The following is a 27,748-nucleotide window of genomic DNA, read 5'->3' on the forward strand; positions in this document are numbered from 1 at the left end:
TAACAGGGAAATTTGCTTGTGAGCCTCTTTTCTTTGTAGAGGAGGAATGTCTGGCATGCCTTTGAAAGGAGGCAAGGTATGGAAATAAAACCTGTAACCGTGGTGAATGATATCCAATACCCATCTGTCTTGGGTAATTAAATCCCAATTTTCTTTGAAAAGAGCCAGCCTTCCTCCCAAAGGTGCTGCCAGGCGAGAATGTACTGGCAGCTGAAAAGGCAGGTCATTGGGTCTGTTTACGAAAGGACTGACCCCTGCCCTCACCAGAAGACTGAGCAGGTGAACTCCCTGTTCTAGGCCTAAAAGAACCTTAAGCTCTGCCCCTACCACGTCTAGACCTACCCCTAGACTGGGAATCATAAGCAGGATATGTCCATCCCTTAGTAGGCCAATTTCTACTAAACTTCGGAGGCTGCACCTGCAAAAAATCTTTAACAGTCTGCATAGACTTAGCCTTGTCCTCCATTTACTTTAAAACTGCTTCCACAGGCGAACCAAACAACACGTCAGACTGTAATGGAGCATCCAAAATCCTTGTCTTAACATGCTCAGCTAAATTCTGATCCCTCAACCAGGCGTGCCTACGAAGAACAGAACCAGTGGCAGCCACCCTCAAGGAGGCCTGCACAGCATCAAAACCACATTGCAAGGAATGCTTACCCACCTGTTCAGACACATGAACTAAATCCTGCAACTCTTTACACTCAATACCTTCCGCCAGAGCATCCACCTTAGACTTCAATTGTGAAAGGAGATAATTTTGATATTTTAACATGTGAAACTGGCAATTCAACGCCCTCATGGCTAAAGTGGAAGTATACACTTTCTTTCCCCATCTATCCAAAGCCCTTGCCTCTTTATCAGGAGGAACAGGATTTTTAACAACAGAAGCCTTAACACCTTTAGGCCCCTGAGAGACAGTTTCGGGTCTGCCCTAGGACTCTTAAAAGATACTTATGAGCTTCAGGCACCCTATAGTACCTATCCGGTTTAACTGGGGCAGGAGGCAAAGAATCAGGGTTCAGGGAAGCCTCTGCAAAAACATCTTCCACCACATTCAGAACAGGAGGTATAGCTAAAGGCCTATGCTGGGGTAAATACAAGAATTCCCTAAGCCTCTTCCTGGAATCAGAGAAATCTTGACCTTCCCATTTAAAATGCTCCCTCATGGAATGAAGAGTCTCTGAAAATGAAAAATCCTCAGGAGGAGAAGCTGAAGGAGTAGAATCATCCACATCAGAATCAGAATAAGGAGGATACTCCTGCAAGTCTTCAGCCGAAGACTCAGAAGCCTCCGAACACTGCTCAAAACTCTCAAACTCAGGTTCCACCCTAGGCCTCTTATCAGGAGGGGGCATAGAACCTCTAATCATAGTAATCAAATCCTCTGCCATTTTAAGCATATGTTTCTTAGGCAAAGATCCTGAAGAGCTAGGAGAAACCCCCACTGAAGTTAAACCTGGCCTGCCTCTCAAAGAAGCCTTGGAAACAGAAGGGGAGGCTCTAACCACCTTAGGAAGAGAGGGAAGAACAGCCACCTGAGAAGCCCCCTCAGCCTGGCCTACCTCCTGAGAAGACACATCCTGTAACAGTAAAGTCTCTCCCTGAGACTCTAAAGAAACTCCTGGCAGAACCTCCGGCTCCACTGAGCCTTCTAAAGAACCGACGTCCGGGACTGACGGTTCTTCCAATCTAGGCTTTGCCGCTTTGTCCTTGCGCTTTTTGGACGAAGCGGGCGTCGGAGCATCCGACGGCATTTTATAATTACAACGCTTCCCAAAAACTAACCTGGCACAGTCTAACCTTCTCTTAATAGTGCGTTTGTTAAATCTAGCACAAGAGCGGCATCCAACAACGTCGTGCTCAGGCCCTAAACAAGGTATACACAAGGTATGGTAATCCCTATGAGGTATCTGTTTCCCACAAGAAATACAGTTATTCACTTTTTCTGACATCCGGTTAAATACTGAGGCAAGAAAAAAACAAAATATTCCCCAACGGGGTACTTAGCCAACTTTGATTCGGTCTGCAACTCCGACTTCAGAAAATTTCAGAACGCCAACCTGCACTCGCAAAACTGCTTCTGCATCGGACCATGCGGCAAAAAAGACTGAGGATATGACGTCGGTCATGCGCATTAGTACCCTGACGTCCTGACGTCAGACTAATGCGCCTTGACCGACGTCAGCCATATACTTTGGTATTCGGGCCGACTAGGACAGCGGACTACCCAAGTGTTAGGACTGCAGCAATGTGGAATGAAGAACATCCACATTGCAAAGTATGCTTTCCAACCTGTTCAGCTGCATGCAATAATTCCTGCAATTCTTTGTTTTCTGCACATTCAGAAATCATCATCATTTTCTGTTTCAGCAATCCCATAACATGTTGTTGATACTTGAGCATATGGAACTGGTAGTTTAAGGCCCTAATTGCCAAGGTTGCAGATGTATAAACCTTTTTTCCCCATCTATCCAGTGCCCTTGAATCTCTGTCAGAGGGGGTAGGATATTTTGCTGTTGAGGCCTTAACTCCCTTTGGACCCTGTGAAATAGTTTCAGGATCAGCAGCATGGTTTCTAAATAAAAATTTGTGTGAGTCAGGGACCCTGTAATATCTGTCAGGCTTACTGGGAGCCAGAGGTAAGGAGTATGGAGTCAAACTTGACTCCGAAAACACATCATCCACAATGTCTAAAACAGGGGGTATAGCTAAAGGCCTGTGCGAGGGAGAAAGAAATCCCTGAGCCTCTTTTTTGATTCTGAGAAATCTTAACTCTCCCAATGAAAATGCTCCCTCACAGTATGCAAGGTTTCTCCAAATGAATAATCCTCAGGAGGTGATGCAGATGGTATAGACTCCTCTGCATCAGAATCCTCATAGGGAGGTAGAATTAATTCCTGATCAGAAGAAATAGAAACCTGATCTGAAGATTCATAATCAGTGTCTTGCCTAGGCCTCTTATCAAGAGGGGGATGGGAACCCCTGATCAAGGTAATAAGGTCTTCAGACATTTTGATCATCTGTTTTTTAGGCATAGCAGCCTGTGCACGTGGCTCATGCGTCATTTTTTTTAGTTTTAGAAGTTGCTTTTGTCTTCGGTTTTGCAGCTGTCATCAGTTTGATATAAAAATGTTGAGGTCTGAATACACCCTCAGAGGCCGGTGCCTGCTCAGCGGCTCTGGACCCATCCGAGGAAGATACATCCGTGTGTCCAATACTTTGAGTATCTCGTGGCATGCCGGACTCCACATGGGTCTCAGTAGGGACCTGCGACTCGAACGTAGCGTGTATCAGGGGCTGCAAAAGCACCTTACTGAGCACCGGCGAACCAGCAACTGGCCTAGGAGAAGCTTTGTCGCTGGTTTTGGACCTCGACTGTCTATCTCTGTCTTTTTCTTTGCATTTTTTATGTATTCCGGTAGTCGGATTGCTATCAGACGACATTTCTGGGTAGTTAAATCTGTTTCCAAAATACTCTGAGGCAAAAATATACCGACGCTTAATAGTGCGTTGGTTAAATCTAGCAGAAAACCGACAGCCAGGCATGTTGTGATCAGGGCCTAGGCAAGGAATACAGTACAAATGGAAATCCTTATAAAGTATTTGCTTCCCACAAGTAATACAATTATTAATTTTTTCTGACATCGGTATGGAGCAAGAAAAAAGTTTCCCCAATGGGGTACTTAGCTTTAGTGAAGACTTCGGTTCTGAAACTCAAACTCGAATATTTCAGGAGTCGGCCGACCGGCACTTGCGAAATGCTTCTGGTTCAGGCACAGCGCTGCAAGAAAGACTAAAGAAAATGGTGTCGGCTGATTGTTTTATACTCCTGACAACCTGACGTCATGGAAGACGAGACAGCAACCGAAGCAGGACCCAAGACTTTGGAATTCAGGCCGACTGAGGGCAACCTGCCAGCAGATTACCCAACTGTAATGACTGCAACAGTGAAACACGAAGAACATCCTGGTTTAAGGCTCCAGAGAGCACCCCAGCACTACCAGGCTGCAACTCATACCATACATTTAGGCCACAAAACCCGGACCGAAATACAAAAGGCGGGGGGAGTATCCATATCCATCAAGGATACCCACACCTCCAGGTTAGTGGCACAGCACGATGCTTCAGAGATCATCCACGTGGAACTAACAACGGGCAAAACTGCTTGATCACCCACCATGCCCCAGGACCCCCACTCCGCATTCTTGGAAACACTGGGAAACATAAAGGACCTACCAAACACACTGATAATGGGTAATTTCAATTACCCAAACATTAACTGGGATAACAACTCAAGTACAAACTCCCTTGCGTCCAACATTTCCTAGAATTTATAAACTCAAACGGCCTGGATCATCTAGTCAACACCTCCACCAGAGGTGACAACATATTGGACCTGGTCATCACTAACATGGGCAACTGGTGCTCCACACTGGAGGTCAACCCCTAGCTGGTTAGATCTGACCATAAACTAATCAACTCTGGATATCCACATTCTGCCACCAACCCCGGTCAAATAAACCACCGTGAAAAACTTTTCAAAAGCAAACTTCACGTTACTTAAGACCGAGGTGGGAAGTTTCAAAGCCCCCATGCTAAAGGATAATGCTGTCCAAGCTGCAAAATCCTTTACTAATGCACTCTATGGACACCTACAAGAATGCATGGAATGTGCTATTCCAAACAAAACCAAGACTCACTCCTCCAAGAAAAGGAAACCAGTCTGGTGGAGCCCTGCCATAAACAAGCTATACAACAGGAGGAGGAAACTAGTACAGAAAAGAGTACAATCCCAAGAAGGGAAGACATCCCTGATCAGTACCAGCAAGAAACTACGTTCCCTCATAAAATCATCCAAGGCTAGCTTCAAAAGAAAAATTGCCATGGGCTCCAAAGATAACCACAAGGCATTCTTTAGCTATATCAAGAATATCAAGAATCTAAGTGGCAATTCTCAGATCTGCTCGGAGTTAGTGCAGAATGGCACAAAATACATTGGACCGACCAATATAGCCAACATCCTGGCAGACAGGTTTAGTGCAAACTTCAGCCCCCTCTCACCCCCAAAAGGGCCCATAACTATACCAGAAGAATGTAGTGCCCCTGAAATCACAGACACTCAGGTTAAAACAGCCCTCTCCAAAGCCAAAAACACAGCATCAATGGGACTGGACGGTGTCCCAGGCTGCGTCCTACACGAGTTCAAAGATGAACTAACCCCTCACCTAAACACACTGTTTAAACTCAGCCTCTCCATAGGCTAAGTGCCCACAGAGTGACGCACAGCAATGCTTATTCCGCTCCACAAAGGTGGAGCCACAACAGAGCCTGGGAACTATCACCCTATAAGCCTGACTAGCTTGGTCTGCAAAGCTATGGAGCGCATCATCATGGATCTCATTAACAGAGACACTGGGAACCTCCAAACACTGGATCCTACCCAGTTCGGCTTTAAGAGCAGATCATGCCTCCTAAACCTGGTGGACTTCTTTAAGACAGTTATCAAGGTTATAGACGAGGGAAAGGTGGTCCACACAGCCTACCTAGACCTTGCAAAGGCCTTCGACACTATTCCCCACTCAGGTATTATAGACAAGCTCACCAGCTTGAACATAAACCCCTATGTCACGAGATGGGTTGCCAACTGGCTCATGGACAAAACCCACATAGTAAGAGTTACGGAAACTAGGTCTGACTCTAAAACGGTTACAAGTGGCGTTCCCCAGGGCTCAGTCCTAGGACCCCTCCTGTTCGGCATATACTTCTCAGAGGTACAGGCAAGCACTGGAGGTCTATGACTGACCAAGTCCGCAGACGACTGCAAACTAGGGGCTATAATTGACCCTCTGGCTGACATCTTCCACAAGGGTCTCACTGAGACAGATACCTGGTGTCAAAACCATGGCCTCAAGGTAAATGTCAAGAAGTGCATAGTCATCCCCTTTGGAAAAAACAAAGTACCCACAAACTACCACATACGTGGTAGCCCCCTAAATACGGAGGATGTAAAAAGGGATCTGGGGACCCAAGTAGATAGTAACCTCTCCTTTAATAATCCCATTGCCAAAGTGGTTAGAAAATCCTTCTATGTGGCCCACCTAATCACAAAAGGGTTTACAACCAGATTGAAAGAGGTCATTGGGCCCCTCTACGCATCACTCATCAGACCCATCATAGAGTACAATGCCCCATTTGGGATGTACCTTACAAGACACCTGCAACAATTGGAAAGACCACAGAAGTACCTCACCAAGAGGATCACTGGCCTCAAGCAGATGCCCTATGCAGCACAAATGAAGAAACTCCAGCTGTACTCGGTTGCATACCACCTACTCAGAGGTGATCTCTACCTGACATACAAGGCCATGTCCAACCCAGAATTGATGGACATGCTCCACCTAAAGAAAACCATATCCCCTCGAGCCACATACTCCAGGCATCTAAACCTCACCACAACAATAAATAGGACGTGGTGGAGGGATATATTCCTGTCCCAGAGACTTCCCATGCTCTGGAACAAGATTCCAATCTACATTAGGCAGAGCTCCTCGCTAACCCTCTTCAAGAGAAACCTTGGCAAGTGGATGGGAAACAGAAAGTTTACCCCAGGGATCACTTCAATGGCTCTGCTGGACAGAGGCACAGGGAACTAATCTAAGATGGCGGCGAAAGCCAACACATTCCGGCTAGGCTTATAAAAGCCTTCGGGCAGATAGCCTACTATTTATCTATGAACCTATGGACAATTTTCCCAAACAAAGTTGAACCATCAAAGGGGGTGTTCATGACTGATGCCTCGAAGGGTTCTGAAAAGTCACAAAGCTGGAGCCAGGCATCCCACCTAATGGCAACATCCATCCTGGTAGACCTAGAAGGGCCCTCAGTCACATGAGAAAGCCTCATGGACAAGTTTGAAATGGCAGTTAGGGTGGCCATACAGGAAGAAAAAAACTCCTCCTGTGCTGACATGGACCCCGGGGCAGACTCCGAGACCTCCTTAACCACATACCTCTGCAGTCTGGTGACATGGGCCAAATAGTTCAGTGCATGCAGAGCAAAGGTAGCTGAAGCATATGACTGCTTCTCAAAGCAGTCCACTGCCCTAAACTCCCTGTCTGGAGGATGGACCGAGGAGCTCTCCTGGGTTAGCTCCTCCTTGGTGGCCACCGCAACCACCAGGGCATCGATTGGGGAACCCTTTGACCAATGGGGCCTGCCTGAAGGAGCGCTGAGAACCTTTTCCAGGCACTTGGGGATGGCTTCAACTGTAGCCGGTTCCTTCCATGCCCTACTAGAGGTAAGACTCACCAAGGGATTCGCAGGGATGGCGACATCCAAGATGTAGAAGGTTCTGGGCCAAATGCTTTCAAGAATACAGACTTGGCGTTGGGCTTGAGGGTAGACCACCCACCTCTCTTGGCACAGGATTTCCATGAAGTCTCTAAAGGAATCATCAGGGGTGATCAAGGGGAACCCTCCCCTTCAGCCAAGTTAGTATAATCTGTGAGAGATTCCAATGGGGAATATAAGTGCCTCCTCTTGCACGTATGCTTCTGAGGTACCTCCTTGGGGCAAAACTTCGGCGAGGATTAGGAAGCTTCGGGGATTCCTGAAGAGGAACCTCCTGAGGGGGCAGGACAGAAGACCCCAGCCCAGAAAATTAAGGAGCCAGGGCAGAACCTGAGGACAAAAGTGTCAAGGCTCCTGAAGGAGATGACCCCCCCTCCACCACCTGCAATGCCAAAGACGAATTGACACCAGAAGGCAGTGCAGCTGGAGCCGTTGGCATTGGAGCCTGCTGGACTGCTGCTCCCGCCGCCGATGGGGGGAGTCAGAGCCAAGCTCCCCAGCGCCGAAGCCCCAAGTGGAAGGGACAGCTCAAAACGTTTTGCAGCCATCACCAGCCTGTCAGAGCAGACGCCAAAGCTACAGCTCCGAGAGTCTGTCCTCTCCAAAGACATTGGAGCTAAACCGCTCAAGGTAACTGTCGGTGTCTAGGTATAAGGGACCATTAGCACAGACACCTCAACACTAGGAAACCTTAAGTCGAATATCAGATCGGAGAAGGATATATCAGGTGGAAACCAGACTGCATGCTTACGGCTCCAGAGGGTGATGGAGCAGGCAAGACTCCCAGCTAAATCTGTGCGAGAAGAAATTTCAATATTATCCTGTCCACCTCGGCTTCAGACAGGCTCCGAATGGACCAGACAGAGGAAAATATCGACATCAGCCAGGAATGGGACTGAGGAGAGGCAAAGGCAGGAGACCTAGCTAAGGAACTCTCTGGCTCCAGGGAGAAACAAGGATACCAGAGATGAGGAGATCCCTGGGCCAGTTCGGATCTAGACTAGGCGGGAGGTTCAACAGAGGAAGATCAATCAGGGAGATCTCTTCCTCGGCCAACACCGCTCCTTGTGCCTGACCCACTCTCCTTCCCTGGGTTTCTTGGCGAGAGTATGAATCCCAGAAGCAGGGGAAGCGGAAGGAAAGGCCTCTGCAGATGGAACTAGTAGGCCCCTCAAGATAAGCTTATTCCCCCTGTTGATAAGAGTGCTGGGGTTGAAACCTGTGCAAATCAAGTAGGAGGAATGAAGATGGGGAACCACCAAGCATACCATGCACAGTGTGGCCATCAGATGAAGGAATCTTGTGTCCACACACTTATGGATGCCCCCACCTTCGGAGTCTCAGCCATGAGAACACACAGACATACACACACATGGAGTCTTGCCAAGGGTATCAGGAGAATCATAGATGCCATGAGACCAAAATCCTGAGGTATTCCCTTGCAGTGACTGAAGTCTGACTAGAAAACCTTCGAAAGAATCTATTATTTTCTTCTGTAAGAAAAGCTCTTTGAACTGAAGTGTCTAGCTGACATCCAAGGAACACCATTCTGTGTAAGGAAGTCAAGAAAGACTTTTGAATGCTATCTTGCAAGCCAGGCTTGTGTAAGACACCTCTTGCCCAAGAGACAGTGAAACTTGACACTTTGAAAGACTCTACAAAGATAAGCAAGTCATCTAAATATGAAAAAATGTGGATACCCTCTAGGCTACAATGAGCTATAACTGGAGCGAGACACTTTGAAGACACTGTTGGTGCAATGGATAGCCCAAAGGGTAAGACAGACAGCTGACAATCTAATCTAGACAAACAAAACCTAAAGAAATGTATAAAGTCTGGATGAATAAGGATGTAATAACCATTTTTTAAATCTAGTGTTACCAGGAAACTTGAAAGAAGAAGAGGTAACAGGTTGTGAAGTGACATAATTTTTGAATCTGGGCACCATCACATACAGGCTTAGGAAAGGAAGATCTAGAACTGGTCGCCAGGCATTTTCTTTCTATGCAACTATGAACATCCTTGAAAAAAAAACATTCCACACCTGGGATGGAGGAACTGGTTCCATCACTCCTTGGGACAGCATGCAATTTTGAGAACCCATTTGTCTGAAACTATATGTTGCCAAAGAGAAGAATGGAGATTCAAACTTTCTTAAAAAAAAGGGGCCAGGATGGGAGGGGGTCACAAGGTCTCAAATAGTCATTCAGACTTGGACTGTCCTTGGTTTTGGAAAGTTGAAGACATATTTTTGGAACCTCTTGTCATTTCTTCTTAGACATCCCTTTACCTGAATTTTGTTGAGACTGTTTTGTTTTTGCCAAAAACAAATGAGGAAATTAAAAAAAAATCACTTGGACAACTTGGAAAAGGAAGGATGAAAAATCTTAGAGATTCCCTGGATCAGCTTGCCCTTTCATCACAAGTTTTGATCACCTCTGCAGTACATGGGCCAAACACTATCTCAATCCAAGGAAGAATTTAACATGTCATTTTAACGTCATCTGGGAGGTTATGAGAATGCAGTCATACAAATCTTCTCAGAACAGTACCAGTGGCCATAGCCCTGGAAGATGTATCAAGAGAGTCATACACACATTACTAACAATGAGAAGGGACCTCTGTAACAGAAGTTATTTAAAGCAGATTTTAATTCACAAGAAGAAATTGCAGATAAAACATTTCTCATACTTTCACAATTTGTCACAACAAACTAATATGTGATCCTGACAAATCAAAATTCTGAAAATCCAAGTGGAGGAAGTACACATTTTCCCCCTCCCTATCAATAACTTTTCCATCTTTATCAGAAAGGGTAGGATTGGAATTAAAAGTGCTTAGCAGCAGTGGGATCAACTAATCTTTAGCTGCTGGGTCAAGTTTGGGATTAGTGTATAAACATTTACAAGACCAAAACACTTTATATATCCTATCTACCTTTTTAGGGGCAGCTAACTATCAGGAAAATTGCAGGCAGTTACACACATCCTCTAAAGCAGAGAGAAAGTACAGTTGTGTACACGTACCATAAATGTAGATGTTCGAGTGTATTCACTGTTGCAGTCATTACATTTGGGTAATCTGCTGGCAGGTTGCCCTCAGTCGGCCTGATTAACAAAGTCTTGGGTCCTGCGTCGGTTGCTGTCCCTTCTTCCATGACATCAGGTCGTCAGGAGTATAAAACATGCAGCTGACGTCATTACCTCAGTGTTTCTTGCCCCCAATGTCAGGTGCCCACCGAATGGGGAGCAAATAAAATTTAAAACACAAAAATATACCTCCAACCAAAAGCAAATACACCAAAAAGTCTTTTAAGCACAGTAACAGAAAGTAGAGGTATAGTCAGAGAAAAACAGGGGGCTGGAGGGAGGGTAATCAGGACTGCAACAGTGAATACACTCGAACATCTACATTTATGGTACGTGTACACAACTGTACTATGTTCTTCGTGTTTCACTGTTGCAGTCATTACGTTTGGGTAGATTCCCAAAGCTATGGTTGGGAGGATGGATTTATACAGCATTAGTACCAGCAATAAGGCCCTGCAAGACAGCAGTGGCAAAGCCAGCTCTGGATTTAGAGAAAATTGGTAAATGATAATGCTTGGTGAAAGTATGAACTGAACTCCAGGTAGCAGCTTCTACAATATCCCTGGTAGGAATACCTCTGAGAAAGGCTGCAGAAGTAGATGCAGCCCTGGTAGAATGAGATCTGATCCCCTGGGGGGATAGGTTTTCCATGGTGCGTATAGCAGAAATGAATGCAATTGGCTTATCCATTTAGAAATGGTTTGTTTCGAAATAGCCTTTCCCTCTGCAGCAAATGCTACCAGCAGTTGTTCAGATTTTCTTCGAGTTTTAGTCCTGTCCAAATAGAATCTAAGTTGTCTGTGCACATCCAATGAATGCAGAATCCATTCCCTTTGTTCTGTGGATTGGGAAAGGAAGTTGGCAAATTAATGGACTGATTAAGAGCAACACTGGATACCACCTTGGGCATGAAGGATGGATTGGTCCTGAGTGACACCTTGTCCGCATGAAAGATGATGAAAGGCTCCACTGCCATAAGGGCCTGTAACTCAGATATCCCTCTAGCTGAAGTGATTGCTAGAAGGAAGGCTGTTTTCCAAGAAAGAAATTTTAAGTCTGCAGTAGAAGCTGGCTCGAAAGGAGGTAGAGTGAGTTTCTCCAATACAAAGTTAAGGTCCCAGGCAGGGGTTGGAGCTCTCCTGTGTGGTCTCAAGTTTTTGGCCCCTCTGAGGTACTGCTTGAGCAGAGGATGAGAGAAGAGGAGAGGTTCTGTGTTGTAATGAGCTGAAATGGCTGAGGCATGGATTTTAATGGAGGAAAAAGACAGACGCTTGGTGAAGCATCTCAGTTAAGTATTGTAAAATCTGAGGTAAATTGGGCACTGCTGTGCTCATTCCTTGAGATTGATTCCAAGCACAGAATCTTTTCCATTTGTCAGCACAAGATTTTCTAGTACCAAGTCTTCTTGCCTCCAAGATGACATCCATCACAGGTTTGCTGAGGGAAGCCAAGGGTAAATTTAAGTGATTAGCCAAGCTGCAAGGTTCAATGTTGGGAGCTGAGGGTGCAGAATCTGGTTCTCCTGCTGAGACAGTAAGGAAGGTGTCTGAGGCAGGTGCCATGGAGATATTTGTGACACACTGTGCAGGAGCGGGTACCAGTGTTGGCGTGGCCAGTCTGGAGCAATCAAAATCATTCTTAATTTGTCCTGTTTGACTTTTAACAGAACTTTGCAGAGTAGCGGCAGAGGGGGAAAGGCATAGTCAGATAGGATTTTCCAGCTGAAGGATAGAGCATCCACTTTCCAGGCTTTTTTGTGTGGAGTCCTTGTGCAAAATTTGTCCAACTGGTAGTTCCAGGGGGAGGCAAATAGATTTATGTCTGGACTCCCTCATTTGCTTGTCAACATGTTGAAAATCTGTGGTTCCAGTCTCCACTCATGTGGGTCCATGAGATTTCTGCTTAGTCTGTCTGCCAGTGTATTTAATTTTCCTGGCAGGAATTGAGCTTGTAGGTGCACTTGGTAGCTCAAGGCCGTGTTCCACAATGTCATAGCTAGTCTGTAGGGGGGGTAGGAATGTGTACCCCCCATGCTTGCTTATGTACCACATAACAGTAGTGTTGTCCATCTTTACCATTAGTTGTCCTGGAAGAATGTAGTCCTTGAAGGCTGTCAGAGCATTCTGTACAGCTAACATTTCTTTCTGATTGATATGTAGGTGCATTTGATTTGGGTTCCATTTGCCCTGAATGCACTTCCCTGCCAGGTGAGCCCCCCATGCATAGTCTGATGCATCTGTAGTTAGAGTTTGGGCAGCAGGGGGTAGTGTGAATGGCAGTCCCTTGTTTTGGTGGCAGGCCTCTGCCCACCATAGGAACTCCAGGCGTAGGCAAGGTATGAAAGGAATCATTGTTTCCAGGCTGTGACAATGTTGACTCCATAGACTTTTTAAGTACCACTGAAGATTCCTCATATGCAGTCTTGCATATGTAATTAGAAGAATGCAGGAGGCCATGAACCCCAAGGCTTGCAGTATTTGTCTTGCAGATAGCAGGGTTTTTGTGGCCACTTGTTTGAATTAAGTTACCAAATGAATTTGCTTTTCTGGCGTGAGGAAAGCCATCTGGGCAGTTGTATTCAAGCTTGACCCAGGAATGTAATTTGTTGAGTGGGTTTCAGTTGTGATTTCTTTTCGTTTATGGTGTAACCCTAGACAAGTTAGAACCCTTTTTACAAATGCCAGAAGATTTAGAAGTATGGCCTGGTTTTCTGCCTGAATTAGACAATCGTCCGGGTATGTATATATTTGAATATTTCTTGGCCTGCAAAATGCAATTACTGGAGCCAGGCACTTTGTGAATACCCTGGGCACAACAGACAAGCCAAAGGGCAGTGCAGAGAACTGATTATACAAGTAGCCTGCTTTGAAGCGTAGGTATCTTCTGCAAGATTCCCTGATTGGTACATGCAGGTAAGCTTCTTTTAAATCTAGTGTTGCCAACCAGGCATCTTTGCCTAACATAGGAAGTAACTGGTGAAGAGTCAGCATCTTGAATTTTGGTATGTCCAGAAAGGTGTTTAGAGTAGACAGGTCCAGAATTGGACGCCATGAATGGTCTTTTCTGGGTACCAGGAAAAGCCTGGAATAGAAACCATGTCCCTTTTCCTCTTCTGGTACCAGTTGAATAGCCCCCATGTTTAAGAGGGAAAGTACTTGTTTCTGAGCCTCTGTCCACTGATTTGGGGGCAGGTCTGGCCACCAGTTTGGTGTTGGCAATGTGTGGAAATGAAATCTGTATCCCTGTGACACTATATTCAAAATCCATTTGTCCTGGGTTATGAGTTTCCATTTTTTTGAATAAAAAGCAATCTTTCCCCCTCAAAGAGGGTGGCTAAAAGTTAAGTGCTTGGTAATTTTAAAGGAAAGTCATTGAGACTGTTTACCATAGGAGGGTGTCTTGTTATTTCCAGATTTGGAAGTGGAGGCCCCCCATTGCTTAGGTCTGAGAGTGACCTGGGACTGAAACCTGGTGCTCTTGGTGTGTCTGGATTTGGTTTGAGAGGATCTGGAAGGAGCTGGAAAGAACCAATTCTTAGTAGGCCAGTGCCTACTAAATCTTGAAGGTTGCACTTGTAAAAAAATCTTTTACAGTTTGCATAGATTTAGCTTCATCTTCCATCTTTTTTAAAACTTCTTCAGCTTTATTGTCAACCAGGGGGTCCTGATTTAAAGGAGCATCCAACAATTTTACTTTAACATGAGCAGGCAGAGATTGCTCCTTAAGCCAAGCATGCCTTCTAAGCACAGACCCAGTAACAGGAGCCCTGCAAGAGGCCTCTACAGAATCAAAACCACATTGCAAAGTATGTTTTCCAACTTGTTCAGCAGAATGCATTAAATCCTGTAAATCTTTTATTTTCCACACAGTCAGAAATCAAAATCATTTTCTGTTTAAACAGTCCAATAATATGCTGTTGATATTTTAACATATGAAATGGGCAGTTTAAAGCCGTGATAGCCAAGGTTGTAGACGTATAAACTTTTTTACCCCATCTATCCAGCGCCCTGGAGTCTCTATCAGAAAGGGTAGGTATTTTAGCAGTAGAAGCCTTAATGCCCTTAGGCCCTTGAGAAATGGTTTCAGGATCTGCAACAGGATTTTTGAAAAGGAACTTGTGGGACTCAGGAACCCTGTAGTATCTGTCAGGTTTACAAGGAGCTGGAGGAAGGGAATCAGGGGCCATACTGGATTCTGAAAACACATCACCAACAATGTCTAGTAAAGGAAGTATAGCCAAAGGCCTATGCTGAGGTAAAAGAAGAACATCCCTAAGCCTCTTTTTTGAATCAGAGAATTCCTGACTTTCCCAGTAGAAATGTTCCCTTAAGGTATGTAAAGTTTCACCAAAAAGAGAAATCCACAGGAGGGGAAGCAGAGGGAATGGAATCCTCTGCATCAGAATCCTCATAAGTAGGGAAGGACAAATCCAGGTCATTAGAAGAGTCAGAAAAAACAGAGTCCTGATCAGAAGATTCATAGTGAAGGCTCAGGCCTAGGCCTCTTAGAAGGGGGGGGGTTGACTACCCCCTAGAGTAATTAGATCTTAAGCCATTTTGATCATTTGTTTTTTAGGCACAGAGGCCTGAACATGTGGCCTGGGGCGTCGTTTTTTTTCGACATAGATCAAGATTTAGGCCTTAGTATTGAAGGTGGAGTTGGTTTGATATGCAAGTCTGTAGGCCTGAATACACCCTCAGAAGCTGGTGCCTGCACAGCGGCTCCGGACCCATCCAAGGAAGAGACATCCGCGGGTTCCACAGTTGAAGTATCTCGCGGCATACCGGACTCTGAATGGGTCTCAGTAGAGGCCTGCGAGTCAGAAGTAAGAAGCGCGCGCACACACACACACACACACACACACACACACACACACACACACACACACACACACACACACATTTCCTTTTCTTTCTGTGCTGTTGTCTACAGAGAGAAATTAAACAGGGGGGATCCATTGGCAGAGAAGCTGAAATGTCTACAAGATGCACCTTGATAAATGCATAAGATAAGCCATAGCTGAGTAGCTCACACAAATATTTTAAAACCAGAGGGGTAAACATCATACCAAACCCACTGATGTCAGGCACCACCAAGAAAACCTCTTCCACTTCTAAACACAATATTTTCTAATTGCAGGTCTTTTTACCTATTTCAATATCTGCTGTGTGTCCTCATGGACCAAGTGCCTAAAAGGTATCAAAATAGAATCATCCAGACTGTTGGTAATAATTGCTCTAAGATGGGGTGCACCAGTTGCCCCTGACACTGTGTAAGCAGATCCAGAGTGTGAAGAAGCTTGTGATACTTGCCTTTGGCTAATTCAATTAAAAGGGAAAACAAACTTTTCTTGTTCTAAAAGGAGGTCATGACAATATCTAGCAATTATTTTGGAATCTTCAGATGTACCTTGGGTATTGGTGTAAAGGGTGAAAATGCATAAAGGAACACTCCAGCCCAAGGAAACGAGAATGTTTCTATCCTCCAAGCATGGCTGCAAAGATTTCTCAAACAGAATTTTTCCACCTTTTGTTTTGAAAGGAGGTAAACAAAAGTATTTGAAGCGTTTCCCACATCTGGATCAAATCCAGGCAGACCTCTGTTCTCCGTTCCCAATTGTGAGGGTCCAATTGGGATCTGCTTAGTCTATCTGCCACTAGGTTTTGCTCTCATGGGATGTATGAGACCTGAAGCATCAGAGAATGTTGTAAAGCTAGCTCCCATGATATCACTAACTAGCAAACAGGGTATGTCCCTGTACTCCCTTGTTTGTTCAAGCACCACATGACTGTGGTGTTTGTCTGTGACCAATAAAAATGGGACCTGGAGACCATAAGCGGTGAAGAACTTTTAAGGTCTGAATCACTGCTAACATTTCATGGTGCAGTGGTAGCATTATCACCTCACAGCAAGACATTCTCCAGTTAGATTCTTGGCTGGAGTGCCTTCTGTGCGGAGTCTGCATGTCCTCCCTGCATCTGTGTGGGTTTCCTCCCAAGTTACAAAGTCATGCGTCTGGAGCATTTCTCCCAGGGCCTCCACTGAAAATTGGCTTCATTCCAAGCTGGACTCTCCTGGTAAACAAATGCTAAATAAAATTGTTAAAAATAATAAAATACATTTCTTTGATGTTTATGTGCTTTGCAGCATCTGAGGGGCTGCATCTGTCTTGAACTAGAACTCCCCTGGACACCATTTCCCATGCAAAATTTGACACATCCAATCAAACTGGCTCTGGAGGAAGAAGGGCAGGTCTAGACTGCGAGACATATGATTCTTCCGCAATTGTAACCCTCATTTGACAAAATCCAGCACTGGTACCAGGAACTCCAAAGGAAGCTGGTGATGGGGTCCTACAATTTTTTAAGCACCACTGAATCTTTCCTCAGGTGAAATCTAGCCAGTGGCGTCACTGCTGCCATGAGGCTTAGAATTTTGAGAAACTCTCTAGCTGAGATAGCTTCTTGAAGACAGAAATCTCTGAAAATTTTCTTAACAGTCTGGACTTTGAAGTCTGGTAAAAAGGCCACACTTTTGTGTCCATTATACACCCTGGAACACAATTCTTTGTGAAGGTGTGAGACAGGACTTTTGTAGGTTCAACTTGAAGTTGGAGACAAATGGAATGTGATAAACATACATCAGATAAAAGACAGCATGTAACAGTGGTCCAAAGGAAGGGGTAGGACTATCTGCAGGATGAGCATTTTGAATTTGAGTTTTTCCAAAAAGGTACTTGGGTAGGACAAATCTAACAGTGGTCTCCATGACAGTTCCTTTTTAGGTGCCAAAAAGATTCTGGTGTAATATCCTTTTTCCTTCATTTTTATGGTGCAGGAATTATTTCTGTAATCCTTGCTTGCTACTTGTGAAGGAGTACCAGAGAAAACAGATGTGTCTGGTCTAGTGGGTGTGGGGGATTTCCTAAAGGCAGGAGAATTTTCTGTCCACTGCTAACAATATCCTCACTGAATTATTCTCAGCATTCACTTGTCTGAGACTTTTCACGGCCAAGCTGCTGGGTCATATAAAAAACCTGGGGGAAGAAGAAAGGGGAGGAAGGGTCTGGATGGATGCCCAGAGTCTTAGCAAACTCATTATTAACAGGGGAATGATCTTTTTTGGGAAAGAAATCCCTTTTATTTGGTTTGGAAGCAGGATCTTCCTAACATTTCCTCTTGGTACCCTGATTCTTGTCAGGCTGGGATTTTTATTTCTTCTGCCACATTAAGTTTAAAGCTTTGTTAAGGTTGAACTTGGGAAAATGACAGATTCTAGATACCCCATTCATCAAATTACCTATATCATCTCATTGTTTAAGAATCCCGGTAGCAGCATGCCCAAAAACAAATTTAGAACATAAAGTAGCATTCATAATCTCATTTTTAAATCCTCAGAAAACTTGTGGTTATGTAACCAAGCATACCTCCTCAATACAAAAGAAGTGGCTGCATTTCTAAAAATAGTGTAATGTCAAACCAGGCAAGCATTCCCAAAAACACTGCTACCAACAAGAAAAAAATGGCAACGCTAGAAAGGCACGAATGGCACAAAGCATCAAAAAAACATCCAAAATGTCCAAAATAGTAAAAATGTATTCAATGAATCGAACACTTTCATTCACTAACCCATGGACTTCATCAGAATAATTGTATTGTTTGCATAATCGCATTTAAATACACCCTATCAACCAATACAATCACTTCTATTCTTTTTACATAAGGAAGACCAATAATGTTCTTAGAAGCAGGGTCTATCAACACTACTATGACATAAGTAGACAAGATACGAAAAACGCCTTAGCAGCATATACTCTTATTAATGAAGGCCACAATTTTAAATTTATTATCCTACAGCAGGTGGTATTAGGGGATAGAGGAGGTCCACTTATGATTTTTTGGAATTAAGATGGCAAATTACATCGAATGCCACAGAGCCTCCAGCTTTGAACAGTACCATCTCTATAAGCTCTATTTTAAGGCTAAAAGCTGAAGGTTTCATGTAAATGGAAATGTTTTTAATTGAATAATGTTCTAGCTGAATAATAGCTGAGTGTTTCAAATATAGATATATATGCATATAGTTTTTATTAGGACATGTACCTAATATTATTAAGAAGTTTCATTGTAATGTACTGCTTTGTAGTAAATTTTTGGGAAGTGGTTTCTCTTTAAGGAAAGAATGATGTAAGTGATTATGTGATTGACTGAGGGATATAAGTTGGGCTGGTTTTACTTGAATTTTATTCTGATGAAGTTTCCATTGTGAGACGAAAGTGCTCAATAAATTTAAGTGGCTCATTTTTAGGAACTAGTTCACTAGCCTAAGGTTTTTTTCCATGCTGTTTTATAGACATCTTCAAAGCTTGTAACAGTGGAGGAAAAAACAAATGATTTGGAATCTCATCCTCAATAAGATCAGCAACTCTGCCAGTTTCTAATGTTGCTCCAGATTGCTTCCAGTCAAATACATCTCTAAATCTAGCTAGCATCTATGGAAAGGAAAATACCTGCTTAGATTTCTGAACCTGTTCACCTTCCGAAGAATGAGATTAGATGGACTCCTACTACTATCTGTGTAGGCACCACCAAGGCAAATAACACAGCTGGAGAAACACTCCTCAAACTACATACCTAAAATATGGAACAAACTGCCCACCCAAATTACTTCTTACTGCTTTAGAACACAGTTCAAAAAACTCCTAAAATTACACTTGAAAGACATCTGGCTCTGTTCTTGCAACAGCCCTGGCTAGACCTCTAATTGTCAGATATCTCTCTAACTAATCTTTCTTTTCATTGCTTTCCTAATAAATCCTACTGAGGCATCTGTCCTCACCTTACTCTCAATAGTCTTTCTTCCTCATGCACAATGAATAACTTATATACATACTCATGCTGTGATGCTTATGATACATATTTATCTCAAATGTATTATATTTATCATTCTGTAACTATTATGTACTTGCTTGCAGACAAGCCAAATTCTTTTTAGTAGGATTCTGTAACTATTATGTACTTGCTTGCAGACAAGCCAAATTCTTTTTAGTAGGGTGTGTAAACGTTATATTTGTAACTGTGTGTTAGTGTTATATTATTTGTAACTCAAAGTTGAATGTATTTTTTTTTTTTTTTGCATAACTGAAACTTTTCTCCCTAGCCCTCTGCTGAAAAAGGACCTCTGTCCAGACAGACTTTCCCGGTAAACAAATGCAAAATAAAATAAAATAAAAATAAAGTATCCATCAAAATCTAACTAATCTCTAGAGAACACAGCCTCACAGTTATTCTGAATAGGAGCACAGTCTCAGAGATTAGCTGACTGAAACATTGTTAGCTAAAGAAACCACATCAGCCCTATACATAATAACATGCTTATCTGTTGTGTGGTGAAGTCTCAATTTCTTCTTATTACAGACTAAACTAGAGGACAAGACATCTGGGAGGAGTATCCTTTCTGGCAAGGGGTCTCTTACCCCGAACCTCTCCTGCACCTTAAGGGTTTGCTTCTCCTGTACCTGAACTAGGTACTGGAGTAGCCCTGGAGGAGGTGTCTAACCCCTGTAATGCTTTGAAGTGTAGTTGTAATAAATATTATAATGGTGAAACTAGTAGAAGTTTCAAAGTACGCTTTCAAGAACACCTAAGAGATATAAAAAAATGTTAAAATAGATGAACCTTTAGGCAGTCATTTTTTTGATTTTCATGGTTCCAACCCTGTTTGTATTCAGGGTTGTGTTTTGGAAAAGGCTGAGGTATCTCTGGGTGAACTTGTTAGTTTAAATACTAAACTTCGTAAAAAAAAAAAAAAGAAACTTCATATATTTTAAAGTTTAGTACATTGGAACCACTAGGGTTAAACAAGGATTGAGTGTGGAAATATGTAATTTAATTTAATCTAATTAACAGTGGGTGTGTTTTGTTAATTTTATCTGTATATATTGGTCATGTTAATAACGTGTTTTTTTACTCTTTGTAGGCTGAATAAATTCTGTATATTGGCTGGGTTGTTTTCATGGTATTTTTTCTTCGTTTTTTTTTTGTGGTATCAGTACTAAATAGCAGAACAGCAAGAACTGCTAAAATTTTGTTAAATCTTTTTACAATCTGCACAGTGTAGTAAACAGCACAGACAGTCATAGTACCAAATAAATTCTATTGTCCAAATAAATTCAATTGTCCAAACAGTGACAAAAAATCAAATATATGATCTTAAGTCAAATAAAAACCTTTTAAAACAGCATAGATAAGCATTTACTTAAGGATTCCCTTGTTAGAAATTAAAAATAAAATCTCCACAGGAAATGCAAATAAAGTAATTTGCAGTAAAATCATGACTTAATGACTAAACAGCTACAACAGTGTTAAATCCACAGTAAATATACAAATGAAAAAAATGCTATATTTTCTTGTCAGAACTTCCAAATGCAGCAGAAAAACAACAGAAACAAGACACCAAGTGTTCAACTGATACCACACAACTTCAGTTTCCTAGTACAAGTCAGAGGACACTTTAGAAAAGCCCCATAACTGCTTAAAAGCAGTATTAAGTATAAAAAACAGCAGTAAACCAGAAATTCCCAGAGGAATTTAAAGTAGTAGTAACCAGCAAGAATATTAAAAGAAAAAGTTAACACATATGTATACGTGTGTGTACATACAGATAGACATAAAACTGAAAATAAAATCAAAAATATACAATAAAGAAGAATGGATCCTTCTTTTTTTAAAGAAACACTATTAAATTATCATGTATGACATAGGCCATATTACATTTATATAACTGACAATAAACCATAGTGACAATTTCAGTTGCAAGCATTATACATTCCAAACAGTGTGACACAACTGTAGTGCAAACATTATACATCACCTTTAACATATCCAGTCATTTAGTCAAACATTACATAACCCATTCAAATCCTGCCAAGAGGTAGGGATATTATCTGAATCTGGAAGTTGTAATCTACCAATACAGGCTGTTGATGATATTCAACAGTGAGAGTCCTGCAGCTGGCAGTAAAAGACTGAATAATTATTGACATTCTGTGACTGGAATTAGGCTTCCTCTGATGGCAAGGATTTGAGAATCACCTATTACAAAGAGTAAGAAAAGGTGATTCTGAGCTCTGGACAGCTACCAGTGGTGGGTTGTGCAGGCAGATAACCCATGTGCCACTGGGGCAGAGTTAATGATGAACATTTTACTTACATTATGATAATTACTTAACCTTAGATATATTATAGCTTTTGTCACAGCACAAAAATTTAGACATAAGTATCTTAACCTGGATAAGCACTCCTGGAGACTGGGCATTTTAGGTTAAGCATGCATTTGTATAAAATAGTTAATCTTTCAGCAAGTTTCCATTCTAAGACTTGTAATGAAAATACAATCCTGTCCTGTTTTTTTTTTTTTTTTAACATTCCAGATACTCTAACATGGTAAACATGAACCTGCAAACTGCACAAATCCTTTTTGAAAAGATGCAAGTAGGAAAGACTACATTTAGAAATTATATGCTTATAACACATTTTCTGCTATCTTTTACCTGATGGAGGAGTGTGCTAAATCTTCATCAGCCCCAATGGCTCGCAACACGTAGGATGGTTCTAAAGAAGCTGATGTGCAAGCACTGGAAAAAATAAGCAAGTAAAAAACATATTTCCACTAGCAGCTTATAAAATTTATCACTCTGAATTATAAAAAAAAAAAAAAACATGATATTTTCTGTAATACATGATAGATACAATGATTCCGCCTGCTACTGTAAACAAGCATGCTGGCTGCACAAAATATCTGGCTTTAAGCATCTCTACCCAACAGCCAGAATGCTGTCATTCATATGTCACTGAAAAGCACTAGAATAAAATGATGATCATGCCTGCTTAAACTGATACTGTTTTTACAATTCTGTACATAACACACCTGCAAGCCAAATCAAGCACATTTGTTTAACTACTGTCTTTTATTCAACTTGTTATGCTCCACTAGCACAGTATACTATAGCTGTCAGAATTCAGCCACTGACAATAATTACAAATTGAATAAAAAATGGCATGGCACATGGTTAAGATTAGAAGAAACAAACAAAAAACAAAAATAAATAAAACAAAAACAAAGGATGACACGTTCCACAAACCCAGAAGACGATGAGGGGTTGGCATAATGGTGAAGGTGTTTGTCTTACATACACAAGGTAGATACAGGGTTTGATTCTCACCTTTGTGAGAAATTCACTGGGCTTAAAATGGCCACAGGGGCAACTAATTTAGTACTATTACCTCCTTTTAAGCAACTTATCTCAGTGCTTACTTTGAATATTTGCAGTGCATTTAACAAAAAATTAAAAATAAAAACAGCACTGACATTTGCTATGAAGGAACCAGGGTACATGAGATAACTGTGGCATACATTGCTATAACACATTACCTCATGGCAAAAAATTACCTGGCAGCAACTATAACTGGACCCACATCACTGCAACCATAATGCAACTTCACAAATACTGTCTTTAAGACTTAAGAAGAGCAAGGCCATTGACGAGGGGAAGGTGGTCCACACAGCCTACCTGGACCTCGCAAAAGCCTTCGATACAATACCCCACTCGGGCATTATAGATAAGCTCACCAGCTTAAATATAAACCCCTATGTCACTAGATGGATTGCAAACTGGCTCAAGGACAGAACCCACATGGTTAGAATTGCTGGAGCCATGTCAGACTCCAAACCAGTTACAAGTGGTGTCCCACAAGGCTCAGTCCTGGGACCTCTCTTGTTCGGTATATATTTCTCGGAGGTACAGGCCAACACGGAAGGACTGTGGCTGACCAAGTTCGCAGATGACTGCAAACTGGGCGCCATAATCGACTCTCCAGCCGACACAAGCATCCTCCAAAAGGGCCTCATAGAAACAGACAACTGGTGCCAGAGCCATGGCCTCAAGCTAAATGCCAAAAGTGTATAGTCATCCCTTTGGCAAAAACAAAGTGCCCACAAATTACCACATAGGTGGTAATCAATTAAGTACAGAAGACGTAATTAGGGACCTGGGGACCCAAGTTGATAGCAATCTCTCATTTGACAACCACGTGGCCAAAGTGGTTAGAAAAACATTTTATATAGCCCACCTAATCATGAAGGGATTCACATCTAGATCAGGGAGGTCATCGTGCCTCTTTACTCATCCCTCATCAGGCCCATAATTGAGTACAATGCCCTTTTGGGATGTACCTTACCAGACACCTGCAGCAACTGGAAAGACCCCAAAAGTACCTCACCAAGAGGATCAAAGGGCTCAAACAGATGCCATATGCTGCCGGTTAAAGCAACTCCAGCTCTACTCAGTGGCATACCGCCTGTTCAGAGGCGATCTGTGCCTGACGTATAAAGCCATGTCCAACCCGGAATTAATGGACATGCTGCACCTCAGAAAATCCAAATCCCATCGAGCTACGCTCGAGAGACTTGAACCTCAGCAATGAAATAAATAGGACATGCTGGAGGGACAGATTCATAACCCAGAGGCTCCCTTCACTCTGGAATAAAATCCCAGTCCAGGTTAGGCAGAGTCCCTCATTGACTCTCTTCAAGAGGAATCTTGATGAGTGGATGGGAGATCGTAGGTTTACCCTGGGTATCACTTCTGTGTCACTGTTAGACAGAGGCACAGTATACTAACCTCGAAAAAGGGCATAGCAAAATAAATTTAAAATGGGTGGCGAAAGCCAAACACATTCTGGCTAGGCTTATAAATGCCCTAGGGCAGATAGCCTGGTATGAACCTATGACTTGTATCACTACACATTTAAATATCACCTAACAGTAGTCTTTAGAAGCGGATTTCATCTCGTAGACTACTTAAGTAAACTACTGACTGTGTGTTAAACTTTCAATAGTTATAAATCTAAGCAACTTGCTTTGAAAATGTCTTGGATGAAAGTTTCTCAAATTACGAAGTACTGCAGTGCAAGTAAACTTACCATAACAGATGATGTTTGAATGATTACAGCTGCTGCCAAGGACATAGCCTGACTGCTTCCAAAACTTCAGGGTACCTCCCAAATGCCCCAACTGTCAGGCAGCTCAAGCTGAATAAAATAAAGGTTTGGGTGCTAAGCCCTTCAGAGCTTTCCTGCCAAAACACCATTTTTATCTCATCTTCTCCTATCCTGTTAGTAATTGAGCATACTCTACCTCTAACCTTGGCATATTTAATTCTTCGATGAACATTTCCATGTGAACCTTTTCTTGATTTGCATATTTCTCTACTTTACACAGACTTTCAATGAATTTCTGAAATATTTCAATTCTTGTACAGTTTCCCCTTGTTATAGACTCCCTAAGCTTGGTGACAGCCCTTTCTGTTGCATGAGTCGTTGTGCTAGACGTTTTTGTGCTCTACAGATATCAAAAAAACAGTGGCTTAACAGCAATTTTTCTAAACTCATGCATATTATCAAGGCAAACCCTTATTTTTTCCTTAGCATTCTGCAGTTGCTCCTCTTCTTGTTTTGCAAGATTCCCCCTATTTTGCAACACTTTCACATTTGTCAGTCCCTCTAAATAATTCTTGTTACTTCTTAACCACATCTCCCTTACTTTTATTTCCACCCTGTTATTAAATTCCACTTTACTTTTATCCCATTCCCTAGCTATATTTTCAGAAGAAATTTCTATCTTCTATAACAGTTCCTGAAATTTCCACTACCCATTCCTTAAATTCCTCTTTTCAGCAGACGGGTGGGAAAGCACCAGTATCTCACTTTTATTTCATTACGCTGTGCTTTTATTTTAGTTATTATTGGTGCATGATCTGAAATAGTTATCGGGTGCATATCAAGGCCTTCAATTAACTGCACATATTCCCGTGAAATGTAGATTCTGTCTAGCCTATGCCAGTTTTTGTATATAGGGGAATAATATGTAAATTCACTCCAAACTCCTAATACTGAATTCACATCTTCCATGTCAAATATTTTCATAAATTTCTTTAAATAATCTACCCCCTTTGTTATATTTTCCCTTCTGGGAGCCCCAGACTCATCTTCACTGTTGCAAATCAAAATTCCAGTCACCACCTATAAGTAATATTCCTTGATGAAAGCTGATTATTTCTCCCAGAATTTTCTTAAGTTCCATTAGAGAAATTTTCGTGGAATATAAATACATGCCAGAGTAATCCTCTTCCCTTGCCAGTAGCCCCTTAGTACTACAAATCTACCATTATAGTCTTTTTTAATACTCTTCTATTACTATTGGAGCTCCTCTTGCAATTAATGTAAGTACTCCGCTCTTCCTTAGCCCCAGGTATTCCTCTGAATAACCATCCTGAAAACCTTTCTTTATCAAATTCACATGTTCAGTTCTTTCCAAGTGTGTGTTGTGCAGCTTAACTATTTGCTCTCTACATTTATTAATACAGCTCACTACTCTCTTTTTTGTATTTACCTGTGAGACCATTACAATTTAAAGACACTATAGAAAAAAAAATCATATTCTTGAGGGATCATTTCCACTATATATATATATATATATATATATATATATATATATGTATATATACATAATAGCTTTTTGTTAAATGTCTAGTTCCAACTTTTGTGTTACATGCATGCACTGTTTGGCAGGTTAACCTTTCAGACAATTGCTTCTTGTCCTCTCCATTTCAGCCTAAGTCACATCTTGCAGAACGTTTTGTTTTGCTGAACACACTCAACCAAACACATACAACACACCATTACCCCTTAAAACCTATTAACTTTGTAACAACACACAAAACTATGTACACTTTCAAATACTGAAGTTTTATCCTCCTAATAGGAACAAATGTTCAAAACTGACAGCCAAAGTCACAAACTCAAGCTAAACCAAAAGAAAGAATACCCACGTTAAGATGCATGGTAGAACCTGTGATTTGGTTAAGTGCAGTCTGGTTTTGCCTTATTTTTATAGCTCTCTCATAGGTGTTTACTACACTAACGACCACAAGAGCCTTTTTAAGCCTAGCCATGAATCCCAAATCTCTGGCAAGTTTTGAAACCCTTGATAAGTGTAAGCACGGACCTGGGAGATGGACCATTTAGAGGTTACCTGTGTCCATTAGAAACAGGTGCGAAACCAGGGATGAATTTCTGATTTCCCATCCAACTGTCCAAGCTGCACTTGAATTGGGTTAGGGAGGAACTCTACTTCACATGGATGGGGAACCTGTTTCATACACTGGGTAGTCTCTACGATACACACCTATCTCTCCAGCAGGTCCCATCACAGGCAAGGTTTAAGTCTTTGGAAAGTAAATTTGTGTACACTTACCATAAATGTAGATGTTCGAGTGTATTCAGTGTTGCAGTCATCACACTTGGGTTATCTGCCTGCAGATAGCCCTCAGTTGGCCCGAGTACCAGAGACTTAGTATTTCTGTGTCAGTTGCTGTCGCTTCAGGACTGACGTTAGGTCGTCAGGGGTATAAAAACAGGCAGCCAACGTCATTACATCAGTTTTTCTTCCCCCAAATGTCAGGAGCCCCCCAAATAGGGAGCTAAGTTATGGTGGAAAAAACACCACCAGTAAAAAGTAAATACCAATAGCCCTGTAAGGGGTGAGTGATAAAGGAGAGAGAGAGAGAGACAAGGGGGCTGGAGAGTGGGAAAACAGGACTGCAACAGTGAATACACTCGAACATCTACATTTATGGTAAGTGTACACAACTGTACGATGTTCTTTGTGTTTCACTGTTGCAGTCATCACACACGGGTTGATTCCCAAAGCTGAAGAATGGGTGGTAGCAGTCAAGAGAAGTTGGGGCTGGCTAGTATGCCCTGCAGGACTGCTGTTGCAAAACCCACCCTGGATTTGGAAAAGATAAGCAGGTGGTAATGCTTGGTGAAAGTGTGAACAGAACTCGAGGTAGCAGCTTCCAGAATGCCCCTGGTAGGGACTCCCCTGAGGAATGCTGTAGAGGTTTCCCTAGTGAATGTGTTCTGACCCCCAGAGGGGGTTTCCCATGGTATTTGTAACAAATAGATATAGTGTGCTATCCATTTGGAGATGGTTTGTTTTGATATGGCCTTGCCCACTGCCCCTGGTGCAAAGCTAACTAGTAACTGGTCAAATTCCTGAAGGGCTTAGTCCTATCAAGGTAGAATCTGAGCTGTCTGTGCACGTCTAAAGAGTGCAGGATCCTTTCCCCTTTATTTTGAGGATTAGGGAAGAAGGTTGACAAATGGATAGATTGGTTGAGAGCCACACTGGACACCACTTTAGGCATAAAAGTAGGGTTAGTCCTGAGGGAGACTCTGCCAGCA

General features: G+C 42.4%; 1 protein-coding gene across 2 annotated transcripts in view; it reads right to left on the bottom strand.

Moving 5' to 3' along the window:
• The window catches only part of NFS1 (NFS1 cysteine desulfurase), a 2,153,374-nt gene that overhangs the window by 258,775 nt on the left and 1,866,851 nt on the right, over positions 1-27,748 (bottom strand). For both annotated transcript variants that reach the window (XM_044090162.1, XM_044090161.1), the window contains exon 11: positions 21,994-22,077. In XM_044090162.1, the coding sequence (XP_043946097.1) occupies positions 21,994-22,077 (84 nt within the window). The remainder of the gene's footprint in view (positions 1-21,993; positions 22,078-27,748) is intronic.

This window comes from Protopterus annectens, chromosome 12.part0, assembly GCF_019279795.1.
Source record: "Protopterus annectens isolate FY-2018-M chromosome 12.part0, PAN1.0, whole genome shotgun sequence".
Classification (NCBI taxonomy): domain Eukaryota; kingdom Metazoa; phylum Chordata; order Ceratodontiformes; family Protopteridae; genus Protopterus; species Protopterus annectens.